The sequence below is a fragment of the Peromyscus maniculatus genome, chromosome 5 (genome assembly GCF_049852395.1).
Source record: "Peromyscus maniculatus bairdii isolate BWxNUB_F1_BW_parent chromosome 5, HU_Pman_BW_mat_3.1, whole genome shotgun sequence".
Lineage (NCBI taxonomy): Eukaryota > Metazoa > Chordata > Mammalia > Rodentia > Cricetidae > Peromyscus > Peromyscus maniculatus.
In genome coordinates this window covers 73,841,492-73,857,131 of record NC_134856.1, presented here as the reverse complement: position 1 = coordinate 73,857,131, position 15,640 = coordinate 73,841,492, and the positions used below count along the sequence as shown (strand labels likewise).

Sequence of the window (15,640 nt, the reverse complement as noted above, 5' to 3'; positions counted from 1 at the left end):
GAGGTTGAGTTGAGCCCAAGAGTTCAGGGCCTACCTAGGTAACATGTTTGGAGACCCTGTGTTTTAAAATAAAAACACTTAACCATTTGCTCTATCTCTTCCTAATTTAGTGTACACACACACACACACACACACACACACACACTGTTGTTTGATGCTGCTACTGCATTGTCAAGACTTTTCTGCTGTCCATTGCCTTTAGATAGTATTACTGTGTGTATAAATGAAGGTACATGGTGCTTCTGTGGACGAATGTCATGATAGTTTTGAGACTGCAGATATTTTAACGATAATCTTTTGATTAATATTCATTTAAAACGTGAAAAAGTAAATCTTCCTATTGAAATCTTTTGACTTTTTCTGTGTATTTTTGTGTATCTCACATGTGCTTATAAAACATTTAGATCATATTACTTGCTCTTTCCTCTATTTTTGCATCAATAAATGGTATTTCTGTCATAATTTTTCTGGCTTCTTAGTCTTTAGTACAGAGTATTGCTGGATTCAGTCAGCTGTGGAGAAGCCCCTCATAGAAGGGCCTCCTGTGGTGTCTAGTTTCATACTGTTAGGGTTCCATGTGAAAGGGTGTGAGTGTTTTGGAAGTTTCATTTATTGTGTGAAACTTTTCTCTACAATGTCATTACCAGTTCTTAAGTAATTATCACGTTGAGTACAACTATGTTACCATTAAGAGTACTGTTGTTTTTAAATTCCCTTTTTTCAGAGGTTTTTTAGGTTTGTTAATTGACCTTGTTTTATTACAACATTTTTTTTTTTTCCTTCAAGATGTTTTGTGTTTTCATCTTGGGGTTTGTTTCACTGGCTTTGTTTGGTGGAGGCAGGCTCTCTTGTATCCCAGCAGGCTTTAGACTTGCTATGTAGTAGGAGGGTGACCTTGAGTTTGTGATCTTCCTGCTTCTACTTCCAGAGGGTTGGATTATAGGTGTGTGCCAGATGCTTTCTTTATAGAAGTGTATACACTTTCAGTATTTTAAAATAAATTTTAATTTTCATGTTTGAGTGTGGTATATGTATGTGTGTTGTATGTGTACATGTATGTGTAGGTGTGTGTCCAGGAAGTCAGAAGAAGACGTTGACTGTTCTCTATTGCTTTCCACATTGTTCACTGAGACAGCTCTCTTACTGAACTTGAAGCTGGAGGGGTTTCTTTTTCTTTCTTTTTTTTTTTCTTTCTTTCCTTTTTTGGCTAGGCTGGTAGCTAACAATCCCCAGCAATCCTCTCTTCCCTCTGTCTATAGTGCTGGGGTTAAAGGTGTGTGCAGGACCGCACCTTGCTTGATACATATATGCCAGGATCTGAACTCAGATCTTAATAGTTGCATTGCACTGACTTGCCTCTCAAACCTGCATTTCTTAGTACCTTTAAAATTCATTTAAAAACCTGTTTTCCTTATAAATTTTTAAATAAGAAAGTTTATATGTAAGCTGTGGCAACAGCATAGAGTTCCTCCTCTCTTATGCCGTATTATGTATTCCTATAAAGATGGACGTTCTTGGGCTGGAATAACTCAGGGTTAGAGTTTCTCCTAGTATGTGCCAGGTCCTGAGTTCAGTGCTCTAGCACCACCAAATAGAGAAGGAAGGAAGGATGGTACTCATACATCTGTAATATAACTATCAAAATCAGGACTCATTTATGTTCTCTCATTTTCCCCCAGAAATGTGTCTCATGCAAAAATAACAGAAGTTTTGTTTCTTTTTTTAATCTCAAAGAATAGCATTATCTTTCCTTGACTTTTGTCAGTTTGATACTTTAGATTATTGTAGTTTTTAGTTATTTTGTAGCATATCATTCTATTTGGACTTGTCTGATGTTTCTTCCACTTTAGTGGATTGTATTTTTGAAGGGAATGCCACAGAAGTGATTTTGTGTTCTTTTTTTTTTTTTTGGCTTTTCAAGACAGGGTTTGATTTTGTGTTCTTACTGCATTTTGTCAGGTGGCACACTGATTTCAGTTTTTCTGATACCTTATAATCTTATTTTCATCATTAGTTAAGGGGATGTTTGTCAGGGTTCTTTACTATTAGGTTGATTTTATTCCCTTTTTAATCAATTGGTATTTTTTGGGAAAGTAATTTGTATGTAAACATCTTGTTCTGTATGCCTTCTGTCTTTTACTCATTTTGGCATTCATCTTGATACACAGGTGGTCTAGTACTACTAGAATTAATTTTCTCCAAGGAACTAGATTTTCTTTTACATGAGAATGACACTTAGAAACCAATACACTAAATGTACTTACTGTTCTTTGGGCATTTTGGGTCTCAGGTTCTCTCAGTTGGTATAGTTAGAAAATGGATAACCTACTTATTAGCACTGCAATGCAAATTTGTATATGCTAATATTTATATCATTTATATATGTTGAAAACTATGAGGCCATAGTTATTTAATTTAATTCTGATGCAGTATTTGGATAGATATACCTCTGTACAGTATGTGTTCAGTATCTGTGTTTATATATTGAAAGTATATAAACTTAATGACTTTACCAAATGTAAACTAGAAGATCTAGGCCTATTATCATTATTTCTTGTCATATTATCACTTGTTTCAGTCCAACCAATACCTGACTTCCTTTATCTTCAGTAATGTGCTTATTTGATTGATCTTATATGAATGGATCCTTGTTGCTTACTGCTTCATAGCTTCATTCAGGCCCACTTGCTTCTTACCATGCGTACCGTCCTCCTTATCCTCTCAGGGTTTGGCGGCCTCACTCCACTAGTGCCTGCTTTCCCCCTGTGCTTATTCTTCATGTGTTCTGATACCATACTCACTCCTACCCTGAGGTCAGATTGTGACCCTTGTGTGGACTGCCCCCGACTCCCCAGTGTAGAGATTTTTCTTTTCCTTGCTTGGTCCCACCTCATGGCTTTAAGAGTAGTTATTTGAAGAGGAAGAGAGAGGGGTGAAAGGAAGAATGAATTACCTAGATGTAAATCTTCAATCTATCTAAATTAATTTTACAACCTGACAAAATACGTGTCCTTTCACTCTGACCTAGTTAGTCAGTTTTTTGGGGGGAGACAGGGTTTCTCTGTGTAGCCCTGTCTGTCCTGAAACTCTTTAGACCAGAGTGGCCTTGAACTTATAGAGATCCTCCTGCCTCTGCCTCTAGAGTTCTGGGGTTAAAGGTGCGTGCCACCATCTCCTGGCATTGGTTAGTTATTTTTAGTCTGTTTTTACAGTGATTTAAAATACTAGTTGTGTCATTGCTAAAATCTTGGGTTTGCGTTGGTATGCTTCTGTGGGTGTTTTTTTTGTTTTGTTTTGTTTTCTGTTTTGTATAGAAGCATATAAATAATTCCATTGATATGACTTTTTATTTTAGTACTATATACTATTTTAAATCATTACAGCCTTGCATAAAATGTACATGGTTAAACAAATATCTATTTTTCCAGATGAATATTAACAAAATTCAGTTTTTAATTTTTTTTTTTGACTTTTAAGTTGTTTGTTTGTTTGTTTTGAGACAGGGTTTCTCTCTGTAACTACTCAGGCTATCCTGGAACTTACTCTGTAGACCAGGCTGGCCTTGAACTCAGAGATTCTCCTGCCTCTGCCAGCCAGGTGCTGGAATTAAAGGTGCCAGTGCTCTTAACTTCTGAGCCAACTCTCCAGCCCCAGAATACAATTCTTTTTGCTTTGTTTTGCTTTGTTTTGTTTTTGAGACAGGGTTTCTCTGTGTGGCTTTGGTGCCTTTCCTGGATCTCATTCTGTAGACCAGGCTGGCCTCAAACTCACAGAGATCTGCCTGGCTCTGCATACACTTCTTAAATCATAGTAATAATTTGAAAATGGATTACTGAATTTTGGAAGACTTCAGTCCAAGATGAATGTCAAAGCGATGACTTCCAGAGAATTTATCTATCTATCTGTCTGTCTGTCTGTCTGTCTGTCTATCTATCTATCTATCTGTCTATCCGTCTACCCATCTACCTATCTATCCATCCATCCATCCATCCATCCATCTATCTATCAATCAATCTATCAATCATCCATCCATTATCTATCTAACTATCACCTATCTATCTATCTATCTATCTATCTATCTATCTATCTATCTATCTATCTATCTATCTAATCTATCTAATCTATCTAATCTATCTATAGTACTGGAGCTTCCCAGGACTAAACTTAGGACATTGTAGGCACTTACTATGGATGCCAGTTGTACAGGCTGGAACTCAGGTGAAATGGAGCGTTCTATAGAGGACACTCTAGCATTTGTAGCAAGAAAACCGCAGATCCATATGTTACATGTAAAAAGCTTGCCAGAAGTTAGTATCTTTTATGCCATAAGATGCATAATATAGAGTTTTTTTTTTTTCATGAAGAAATAAGTGAAAATATCACTTATTTTGGTATGTTGACAGTTTCTCGGAACTCTTGGAAGACTCTTGAAAAGAGCAGTTGACTTGGGCTCTTCCATCCATCCTGAAGCATAGAGCTTCATCCACAGCTGTTTCCAGTGCTGCTAGATTAGCATATTTTTTCTTTGACAAAATAATATGCTTTATATAAGTCAATTTATTAATTTGGTATCAAGGAAAATAGCAGCTACAGTAGAATATGCAGTTTCAGAAAGGGTATGAAAATTGAAGAATAGTTTGAAGACAGATAGATTAGCTTATATAAGTAGTTTGTATTTTAAAAGTAAGAAAAAATGTTATGTCTATATATTTCTAATCCCAGTGGGTTATAGTTGTTTGAGATACCAGATAGAAATCAAGGCATCTAAAAGCAAATGTTAAGGGCACAGTTAGGTTTAAAATTGAGATAGTGAAGTTTTCTGCAAACAGTAGGGCCATTGTCAGATTAGTAGCAGAGTATACCTAGCAGTGATCTCTGATTTTATTTATTTAATTTATTCCTCTTCCTTCTTTCTTTATTTTTTCTTCTTTTTTCTTTTCTTTTTTTCTTTTTTTTTTGGAGACAGGGTCTCACTATGTAGCTCTGGCTATTCTGGAACTCAATATGTATGTAGATCAGGCTAGTCTGAACTCAGAGATCTGCCTGCCTCTGCCTCCTGAGAGATTAAAGGTGTGCATCACCACACCCAGATTATATATATGTATGTATGTATAAAAATATATTTTTTAATTTGAGAATTTCACATATAGTCAAATGTATGAAAATTTCACCTGTAGTCAGTGGTTTGATTTTATATATATATATATATATCCCCCCAAATTCCTTCTCCCAACCCCCCATGTCTCCCTTCCAACTTAATGTCATCTTTCTTTTAAATAACCCAAATTCAAAATTAATGTTATTCAAATGCACATGGCTGTAAAGCCATCTCCTGGAGCATGGTCAAGCAACTCAGAGCTACATCCCTGAAGAAGACTTGAACTCTCCCTCCCTTAGCAGACATCAACTGCCAATAGCTCCTCAGCTAGGGATGGACTTTGTGAGCCCCTTGTTGATCCACTGGAGTGATGACTAGTTTGATCTTATGCAGACTTTATGTAGGTTGTGAGTTTGTGAGTTCAACAGCCTTTCATTCCCAGAAGACACTATTTTACAGCAGTGCTGTTTTTGTAGCAGACTTCTGAGTCTTAACAATCTTATCAACCCTTTTCTCCTGTTCCCTGATCCTTGGGGGCAGGGGGTAAGAGATGTGCCATTTGGAGTGAGCATTCCACAGGCACTTGTTCTTTGCAAATTGTCTGTCTATATTAACCACCATCCACTATGGAAAGAAGCATCTCTAATGGGGACTGAGAGCTAGTCTAATATATGGATATAGAAATAATTATTTAGAAGGCATTTAGATACTATGTCAACTTAGCAAAATAAAATAGTGGTACGCGAGGGCCTATACATTTTTGAGCCTTGGATTTTTGGCCAGATTTGCAGAACCAGGCATAAGTTTCCTCCTGTTGGAACAGACCTGAAAGCCATGCTGGAAGCAGTTGGTTGCTTTCATACCACTCACTATTCATACCCCCCTGCTTGTCAGGTTGATTGTTACAGTTCACAGAGTTCACAGCTAGGTAAGACTGTGGATGGTTTTTCTCCCCCAGAAGCCTATATAGCACCTTTTGGGACTATGAAAACTAGCCAGTAGGGAGTAAGCTTCCAAGATGACACCAGCTTGTTTTCTCCATGTCCTGTGACCAAATTATGTGGTGTCATCAACAATAGGGTCTTACTATTAAATTTTGGTAGTAGCTAAGAGCAATGACAAGAGCCTGTATTGCTTTGGGGGTGTCTGGGACCTCCCTGACCAACATTTGAAAGGGATAATATTATAAAGGGGAGATGAGAATAAGGAGGGTGTAGATTTAATGGGGAGGGGATTAGATACACGCTAAAGAAGGAGGTGCAGAAAGGGATAAGTAAGGGTATTTGAAAAAGTCATACAGAAACCTACTATTTATTTTATAAGTTTCCTGAAAAATATAGAGAGCTTCTTTTATTTATTTGTTTGGGGTGGTATAAAGGCTTATTGAGGGGAAGGAATTGGGTAGAGCAGGCTCAGTACTAGGGTGGAGCTTTCCTTAAGGCTGGCAGTATATTTCTCAGTTCCTCTAGCTGCCTCTTGCATGAATGTGGATGTTTACTTTCTTCTGGAGGAATTTGAGCACTCTCTTGTCCTTGGAGGCCCTGTGCAGCTCTATGGCAAACTACTCCTTGGACACAGCACCACATACCTCCTGATCATGGCCTGCATGAACTTGGTGTGTTTGGTGAGGTGCTGGTGGTGCCAGGTCACAGCTGTTGCTTTCAGTTGTGGCCCCTAGCAGCAAGTTCGTTTTTTGTTTTTCCTGTCTGCCTCTGCCTCCCAAGTGCTGGGATAAAGGCATCTGTCACCACTCCTGGTTGGCGGCAGCAAGTTATAATTTTGACCAGCTGCAGTTACTTTTGATGAGTCTTTAGCTATGAAATTATAAGAGTTTACACCCCTCCCTGCCCCATTATGTGTGTGTCAGATTTAATTTTAAACTTCTAAACAGTTTTTAAATTTAATCTTTTTTTAATTAAAATTTGTCATTTATTTTACATACTAACCACAGTTTTTCCTACCTCTTCTCTTCCCGTTCCCTCCCCCCATCTCCCATCTACACACCCCCCCTCCACTCCTCTGTTCTGAAAGGGACAGGCCTCCCATGGAAGTCAACAAAGCATGGTATAAAGTTCAAACCATTTACCTGCTCATTGTTACACATTATATCTAGATAGGGTACCACAGGGAACCTTGTACATCTCCCAGCTCTGTGGTAATGAATAGTAAACAGAAGAATGTATTCTAGGCATAAAAACTCTGGATTGAAGTAGTTAACTGGATTGATGTTTGCTCTAGGATTGATGATGAGTCTAGAAGTGTGTATTTGTAAAATAATGTATATGTAATATTCCCTTTAAAATTTGATTTCAGTTTTATCTAATTGCTGGAACTTCCTAATTTCTTCCACCTTTATAAAATTAGGGCTGTGAAGAGGCTCCGTGGGTAAAGGTACCAAGCCTGCCAACCTGAGTTTGAACCTCAGGACCCATGTGGTAGAAGGAGAGAACTGACTCCTGCACGTTGTCTCTGACCTTCATGTGTGTGTTTTATGTTGGGTGTGCCACACACAAAAGAAATGTAATAATGAAGTCCCTAAAATGGTTCTTTATACAACATATAAATAAACCATCACATTTATATTCCTTTCCAAAATACCCGAGGCATTGCAAGTTAGGATTACTATTGCTATGATAAACACCAAGACCAAAAACAAGTTGGTAAGGAAAGGGTTTATTTGGCTAATACTTTCATATCATAGTCCATTGTTGAAGGAAGTCAGGGCAGGAACCTGGAGGCCCGAGCTGATGCACAGGCCATGGAGGAATGCTGCTTATTTTCTTACTCATCAGGGCTTGCTCAGCCTGCTCTATAGAGCTCTGAGGCAGGAATCTTAAAAGGTCTTATTAATAAAAACAAACCTGGACAAAACCAGCCACAGCTAACCTCACCTTGCCAATTCCTCAGCTGACCTTGTGTCCTCAAACTGGAAGCCTCTGTGTCCTTATCCAAATGGATCTCAGCTGAACTGCTGCTCAAAAGCCTAAAAGCTTAACAGATTCTAGTTCCTGGTTTTCACACCTTATATACCTTTCTGCTTTCTTCGGTCATTTCCTGGGATTAAAGGCGTATGCCACCATGCCTGGCTGTTTCCAGTGTGGCTTTGAATTCACAGAGATCCAGATGGATCTCTGCCTCCAGAATGCTTGTATTAAAGGTGTGTACCACCAATTTTTTGGCCTCTGTTTATCTAATGACTGTTCTGTTCTCTGACCCCAGATAAGTTTATTAAGGGGCACAATATATTTGGGGGACACAACATCACCACATAGCTCAGAACCACTAGCCCAGGGATTGCCCCACCTATAATGGTCTGGGCCCTCCTCCATCAATTACTAATTAAGAAAATGCTCTACAGCCAGTTCTTATGGAGATATTTCTCAAAGTAAGGTTCCTTCCTTTCTCATGACTCTAGCCTGTGGCAAGTTGACATAAAACTAGCCCACAATATACATATAATTCTGTCTGTATCAGTGTGCTTTCTGACCCTCTTCAAATTGTATGTTCTTGATTTTTTGTTTTGTTTTGTTTGCTTTTGGTTATTGTCTATGTAGTCTGGCCTTGAACTCAGAGATCTGCCTGCCTCTTTCCCCCAAGCTTGGATCACTCAGCCATTTTATCTCAGCATCACTCGGATCTTAATCCATTTTGTTATCAAGTCTAAGTCCCATATTTTACCTAAATACAATAAACTCAAAAAGTCCTAAATCTTTTCTTTCTGAATCAGGGAAGTTAGTACAATGTTTTTCTCAATTTGTAATCCTATAACACAGAAAGCAGCAGGTGTGGTATAGATATTCTTATTCCAAAATAGAATCATTGGAAGGGTAAAGGGAGTTGCTTGTCTAAAGAAAGGTTATAGGGCTGGAGACGGCTCAGTGGCTCAAATGCGTGCTGTATAAGCACAAGGACCCAAGTTCGAATCTCCAGCAAGCACATGAAAAGCTGGGCATGGTGTCATGTACCTGTGATTCCAGTACTGGGAAGGCAGAGACAGGAGGATAGATTTCTGGGGTTTGCTGACCAGCCAGGCTAGCCAAATTGGTGGGCCCCAGTTGAGAAACTTTCTCTCATCAAATAAGATAGAGAGCAATAGAGGAAGGTACCACTGTCAACTGGTTTCACGTGCATATGTACATGCCCTCATAGATACATACACACAAAAGTATGTTCATTTAAAAAAGTAATAAATCAGGACTGTAATTCAGCAGAACAATTCTGTTAGGTTCTTTGGTCAGAAAATAGTTTTGTGGCTTATTGACCAGTCTCTGGGCCCTTTGGGGTACCCTGTAAACCAAGAACAATACATAGGTTTAGTCATCTGTAGCTATGGCTTATCCTAGACTAGGGTGCATATTATTTATCTCCTGGAAATGGGCATGCATCTTTGTTAGATGTGTGTGTTTTGGGGAAAGGAGAGCAAGAGTTGTCTAGTTCAGATTGTAGGTGAACCTGGGGTATTCTTGTTGCTCTGATTACTTTCATTGTCTGGCAGGATTATATCAGGTTCCTTTGTCTTTTTTTAGCCAGTGATGGGTTTTATGGATGTCCTGGGTGTAGTAGTTTGCTGCTAAGTCCCCAAAGGGCCTAGTGCTTTTGAAAATAGTGTCTGAGTAAATGGTGGGATTCTGTGCCTTTCCTTTAGTGAGTGATGCTTGATCTGAGGGTCACCCTCCCTTCAGGCTTGCATTACCAAAGGAGATTGTTTTTTTGTCTCCCTTGTTCCAGTCTTCCCTGTGAAGTGCTATGGAAAATAGCCTTTGAGTAGATGTGAATGCTATATGAGTATCATTCATTACAAGTATGCTGGTATGTAATTAATTTTGCAATTTTATTTATGCAATTTTAAATCCTAATTTTCCTTTCTAAAAAGGATTTATTTAAGTCAGGCATTGGTGGCACACACCCCTTTTAATCCCAGTATTTGGAAGGCAGAGGCAGGCAGATCTCTTGAGTTTGAGGCCAGCCTGATCTACAGAGCTAGTTCCAGGACAGCCAGGGCTACTTAGAGAAACTCTGTTGGTGGGGTGTGTATGTGTGTTTAATTTATTTATATGTGTTTTGCCTGTATGTAAATGCACTAGTGTAGTGTATGCAGTTCCTGTGGAGGTCATAATCGGGCATTGGATTCCCTAGAATTGGAGTTACAGAAAGTTGTGAGCTGCCTTGTGGGTGCTGGGAATCAAACCCAGGTTCTCTGGAAGAGCAGCCAGCGCTCTTTACCACTGAGCCATCTGCCACCATCCCCCCTCCACCCCCCCACCCCCTCCCCGTCCCTCTCCTCCTTTAAAGATTTTTGAGGCAGTTTTTTTTTTTTTTTAATTTGCTTTGCTTTTTTAAAGTCCAGATTGGTTGTAACTGAGAGTGGCTTTGAGATAGAGAGTGTTTGGGATGGTATGGGCATAGACTCACGGATGGCCCTGGACTCTTCTGCTTCTACATCCAGGTGTGTTCTGTCATGCCCAGCTTTTTTGTTTTTGTGAGACAAGGTCTCCCTCTCACTCTTGTTTTTTGTTTTCTGAGACACAGTTTCTCAGTGTAGCTCTGGTTGTGCTGGAACTCACTCTGTAGCCCAGGCTGGCCTCAGACTCGGAGATTCACCTGCCTCTGTCTCCTGAGTGCTGGGATTAAAGGCATGTGTCACCACCGCCTGGCCCATCTTGTTTTTTAGGCAGGGTCTTTTACTAACCTGGAGCTTGCTGAGTAGGCTAGTCAGGCTGGTGGCCTGGGTTTTGGGGGTTGAACTGAGAGTCTCATACTTGGGTGGCAGTTACTTTTCCAATTGAGCTGTTGTATTGCTCCTGCCCTTCTTAATTTTTATTACCAGCTGGATGGCTTTATTAGGTATTATGTGATATTTTGATGCAATATAGAATTCTCCTTGTTAGTTTAACAGTGGCTTTATACATGCACTCCAAACCCTGCTACAAATAATAATATATTCTTTCAAGAAGAACTGCTAAACTTACTCTTTTTTTGTTTGTTTTTTAAGACAGGGTTTCTCTGTGTATCCCTGGCTGTCCTGAAATTCTCTCTGTAGACCAGGCTGGTCTTGAACTCACAGAGATTCACCTGCCTCTGCCTCTACTTCTGCCTCCTCCTCTGCCTCCCAAGTGCTGGGATTAAGGGTGTGCTCCACCACTGCCTGGCAACCATTGTTGTTGTTTGGTTTTGAGGCAGAGTCCTATTATCAAACTCATAGCCTGGACCTTGCAATGTATTCCAGGTTGGCTTTGAAGTTGTTCTTTTTCCCTCCAGCCTATTGAGTTCTAGGATTATGGATGTGTGTTTTGTCATTCCTGGCCTCTTCTTTCTTAAAGCCCCCTTACGGGCATTACAGTGATCAGACATTGCTCTTTGTTTTGTTGGCTGTTAAGTTTTATTCACTTATATACTGCTCATCATAAGGTAGTATTTCTGTGATTAAGTTTCTGTCACATGGCTGGCTATCCATGATTTTGAGCTGTCAAAGCCTATTTTTACATGAGAAGTGAATAAAATGTCAGTTGAAGTGGCTGGTGTTGGTTTAAAGGAGAATTTCTGATTTACTAAGCTAACATGCATAGTAACATTCCTTCCTCCGGCACGTAATATGTTGTCGGGACTTCATTAGTGATGTGGAGAGTTGTCCTGTAGGTTGTGGAAGACTGTGTTCTGCCCATGACCTCAGTGCCAGAGAAGAGGCCTCTTGTCTGGCAGGGTCTTTGAGTCCAGTGAAAAGGCTAATGAAAGCAGTGCCTTTGTGAACTTCAGATTCTTTAGTAAAGAAGACTAGATAAAGAATTTGATATTAATTTCTGAAGATAGCTATAAAGTACAGATTGGTATCAAGCATGTCTATGATGTTTGTCTCATTTTTGATTTTGTCCTTTGTCCCAAGACTTGCTACATATGTGACGAACAAGGGAGAGAAAGCAAAGCGGCGACCGGTGCTTGCATGACGTGTAATAAGCACGGGTGTCGACAGGCTTTCCACGTGACCTGGTAAGTGGCTTTCCGTCATTGTACATACAGCATTGGAAGTGCCTTACATGACGTACTGTGACACCGCTTCCCACTGGAATAGGGTTTTGTTTGGTGCTGTAGATCAAACTCTGTACCTTGTATAAGTCCCTGAGGGACCACCAACCCCCAGGCTCTACCTCCTGGCAGGACCCCGCCCCTCCAGCCTCAGGTGGCCAAGCTTCTCCCTACAGAGTAAAAGGTCCAAGTTCAGGACTTGAAAACCTGCTCATCCCCACTTTGGAAAGCTCTGTCCCCACAAGAAACCCTATATAAACCCTGTCTTCTGCTTAGTTTCCTGCTGCTTCTCACCCCAGCAGAGGCAGCCACCCCTTGGATTTTTCCCTCCCAATAAATCTCTTGTGTGAAGTTAGTTGTGTGGTGTGACTTTGTGGTATTCAGAGCTGTAACACTTGCATTGGGAAAGTCTTCCCCCCTCAGAATTGTAACACTTAACACCTTGTAAATGTTACAAAAACACTTTGTCATCCAGCTACATCCCCAGCCCTCTTTTATTGTTTTGTTTTTTTTTTAACCAAAAAAAAAAAAAAAAAAAAGTCTGTTGATCTTGCTCTCTCTGCTATATTTTGAAGCATGTATGAATTGCAAAGAATTGTTCCTTTTAAGTTGATGTATGAGCCAGGCCTTGTGGTACAAGCATGTAATTCCTGCTACTCAGGTGGAGGCAGGAAAATTACAAATTCAAGGCCTACATGATATATATATATATAGATATAGATATATATAGATATAGTGAGTTCAGAGCCATTTTGGAAAACTTCATGAGAGAGATCCTATTTCTAAAATACAAAATTGAGAGCTGGCAAGATAGTTTAGCAAATAAAGGTGCTTGCTGCCAAGGCTTGATGACCTGAGTTTAAACTCGGGATCCCACATGGTGGAGGGAAAGAGCCAACTCTCCCAAATTGTTCTGACCTCTATATACATGCACTGTGGTTCACAGGTGTACCCTCCTCAAAAATACACGCTGAATACATGAATAAAGATAATGACAAATAAATAAGAGGGATGTAATTGAGTAGTGTGCTGGCTTAGCATGGGAGACCCCAGTACCATCTCACAAAAAGAAAAGGCATTGTTTGCATCAGCCTCCTTACCACCACATTGCTGTTTTAGACCATGATTTGTACTAACACACTGATTTATTAAAAAAAAAAAAAGAACTACTAATTATGAAGAGAAAAGGAAGTTATCTCTCTCCCCATCTTTTTTCATCACTTGTGTTTATTTTTCTAACATTGTTTTATTTTTTGAAATTATAGTTATATCAATGAAACATTGTTACTGTGTTTTCGAGGGCTCTCCTTGTTATCCAGGCTTGTTTCAAACTGGGCTCAACTCTTATCTGAGCCCTTGGGATTAAAGGCATGTGTCATCAAATGCAACTTTTAAAGCAACTTAATCACTGTTTGGTGACATAAAACCTTGATATATCTTCATTCATGATAGACCTGAGTTTATCGTAAACTATACCATAGTCTTAAAGAATGATAAATTACAAGTGAAGGTGAAGTGACTGGTCATTAACTACAATAGAGCTTTTCTGTCCCCTTATAGTTGAGGCACAACAAGGAACTTGCTCATACTGATGAAATAAGCAGGTGGTTTCATAACTGAGCTAGACCCCTGACCCCTATATTACCTCTTTTTCCTTTATATTGTCTTACAAATACTGAAAAGTTAATTTTCTTTGCTTAAATGTACCATGGCTTGAGGTTTGTTGATGTCCGTGCTTTTTTTGTTTGCAGTGCTCAATTTGCTGGGCTGCTTTGCGAAGAAGAAGGGAATGGTGCAGACAACGTCCAGTACTGTGGCTACTGTAAATACCACTTTAGTAAGCTGGTAAGACAGTTTCCAACGTAGTGGATTCAGTCGTGGTTGATTTCGACAAGATGGTGACACCGTCATCTAAAGGACAAGAAATCAGAGCATGGTCACAGTTTCTTGCTCGATTTTGACTGAAGATTAAATTCATTTAGCGTGTTCTTATTGAAAATGGAAAGAACTAGTAATTTTAAAAAACGTGAAGCAGAGTATACTAGTAATTGACAGTGACTGTCATGTAGTGGAGCTGCTTTGACCTCCTGTCGGCACTCACTTTGGGTTTGTGGTTGTCACTTGTCTCATCTTCTGTTGCAGCAGCGCTGTTACCATCTTACTTGTTAGAGACACGCCTTGTCTTTATTCCCTAGAAGTAGTAAACACAATAAGGCTGTTTTGTAACTTGGTTAAACACTCTGCTAAAATATATTTAGACCCATCTTGGAAGGTTTTGAGATTTTGTCAGACTTTGTGGTTAAACACTTACATGGACGATTGAGTTAGAAACTTTTTGAAGCCTTTGTTGTCTTTTGTTTTTAAAGTTTTTTAAAGTTTTATGTGTGTGAGTGTTTTGCTTGCATGTATGTATATGCACCACAAAATGTGCCTGGTGCCCACAGAGGCCAGAAGAGGGTGTCAGATATTCTGGAATTGGAGTTATGGATGGTTGTGGGCCCCATATGGGTGCTGGGAACTGAACTTAAGTCCTCTGTAAGCACAACAACTCTTAAATGCTGAGTCATGTCTCTAGTCCATAGTTAGAATCTTTGGATTCTATGTAACATATCCATTTTCCTTTGAAAAATAAGTTTTTAATGCTCGCAAGTATCTGTTTTTTAGTTCTTAAATATGTAGATTCATACACAATGGTTTTTTTCTTTGTTTTTTAACTGTCTTATTTTTAGTTACCTTTCCCTGTTGAATAGATCTTCCTTGCCTCTCCCTCCATCTTATAAATAATATTATTAACCATCCTTCAGGCCTCTACTGATGAAGTCACCTACTACAGCACATTGTTATGGTGTTTCTCATCAAATGATACATGACTATACCTAAAGTGTGTATCTGTATTACTCATTGCTGAAGACTGATATATCTTAATGGCTGGTAGAAATGAACTGTTTATAAGAAGTTGAGACATTATGAAATTGGAAAGATTGAAACTGGGTGTGGTGGCATGTTTGTAACCCCACCCACCCAGCACTTGGGAGGTAGTAGAATAAAGAGCTGAAAGTCATCTTCCTGCCATATATTGTTGAGGTCCTAACTGGGCTACATGAGACTTTAATCTCAAACAAATAACTAAAATAATTTTGACATTCATACAAATAGTTTTCCTCATTACTAATTATTGCTGTAGTGTTATTGCTAGTTATAAAAAAATTCATATGATTAATAAAATAACTTGTGTAGAACTTGAAGTTATTTTATAGTCACTTTTAAAATCTGTTTAAAACTAGTTGCAGTGTGCACAGCTTGTAAGTACCCAAACAACTCTTACCTTCATGCTCTATTATGCAGTGCTATATTTTAAACAGAAAAATGTAATGCTTTTAGTAATGCTTATAAAAATGCATGGGTCTGATACTGATATTTGTCTTAATTTGTTCTAAATAATCTGTAGAGAAAAGCTGTTAGAGAACTTTTTCTCAGTATTTATTGAAAGTAAATGCTTCTTGCTTTACTACTGGCATAAAG

General features: G+C 39.0%; 1 protein-coding gene across 46 annotated transcripts in view; it reads left to right on the top strand.

Annotated features, from left to right (window-relative positions):
* Mllt10 (MLLT10 histone lysine methyltransferase DOT1L cofactor) overlaps positions 1–15,640 on the top strand; it is a 171,156-nt gene that overhangs the window by 45,536 nt on the left and 109,980 nt on the right. For all 46 annotated transcript variants that reach the window (XM_076572632.1, XM_076572663.1, XM_076572664.1 and 43 more), the window contains 2 exons: positions 11,979–12,082; positions 13,870–13,963. In XM_076572632.1, the coding sequence (XP_076428747.1) occupies positions 11,979–12,082; positions 13,870–13,963 (198 nt within the window). The remainder of the gene's footprint in view (positions 1–11,978; positions 12,083–13,869; positions 13,964–15,640) is intronic.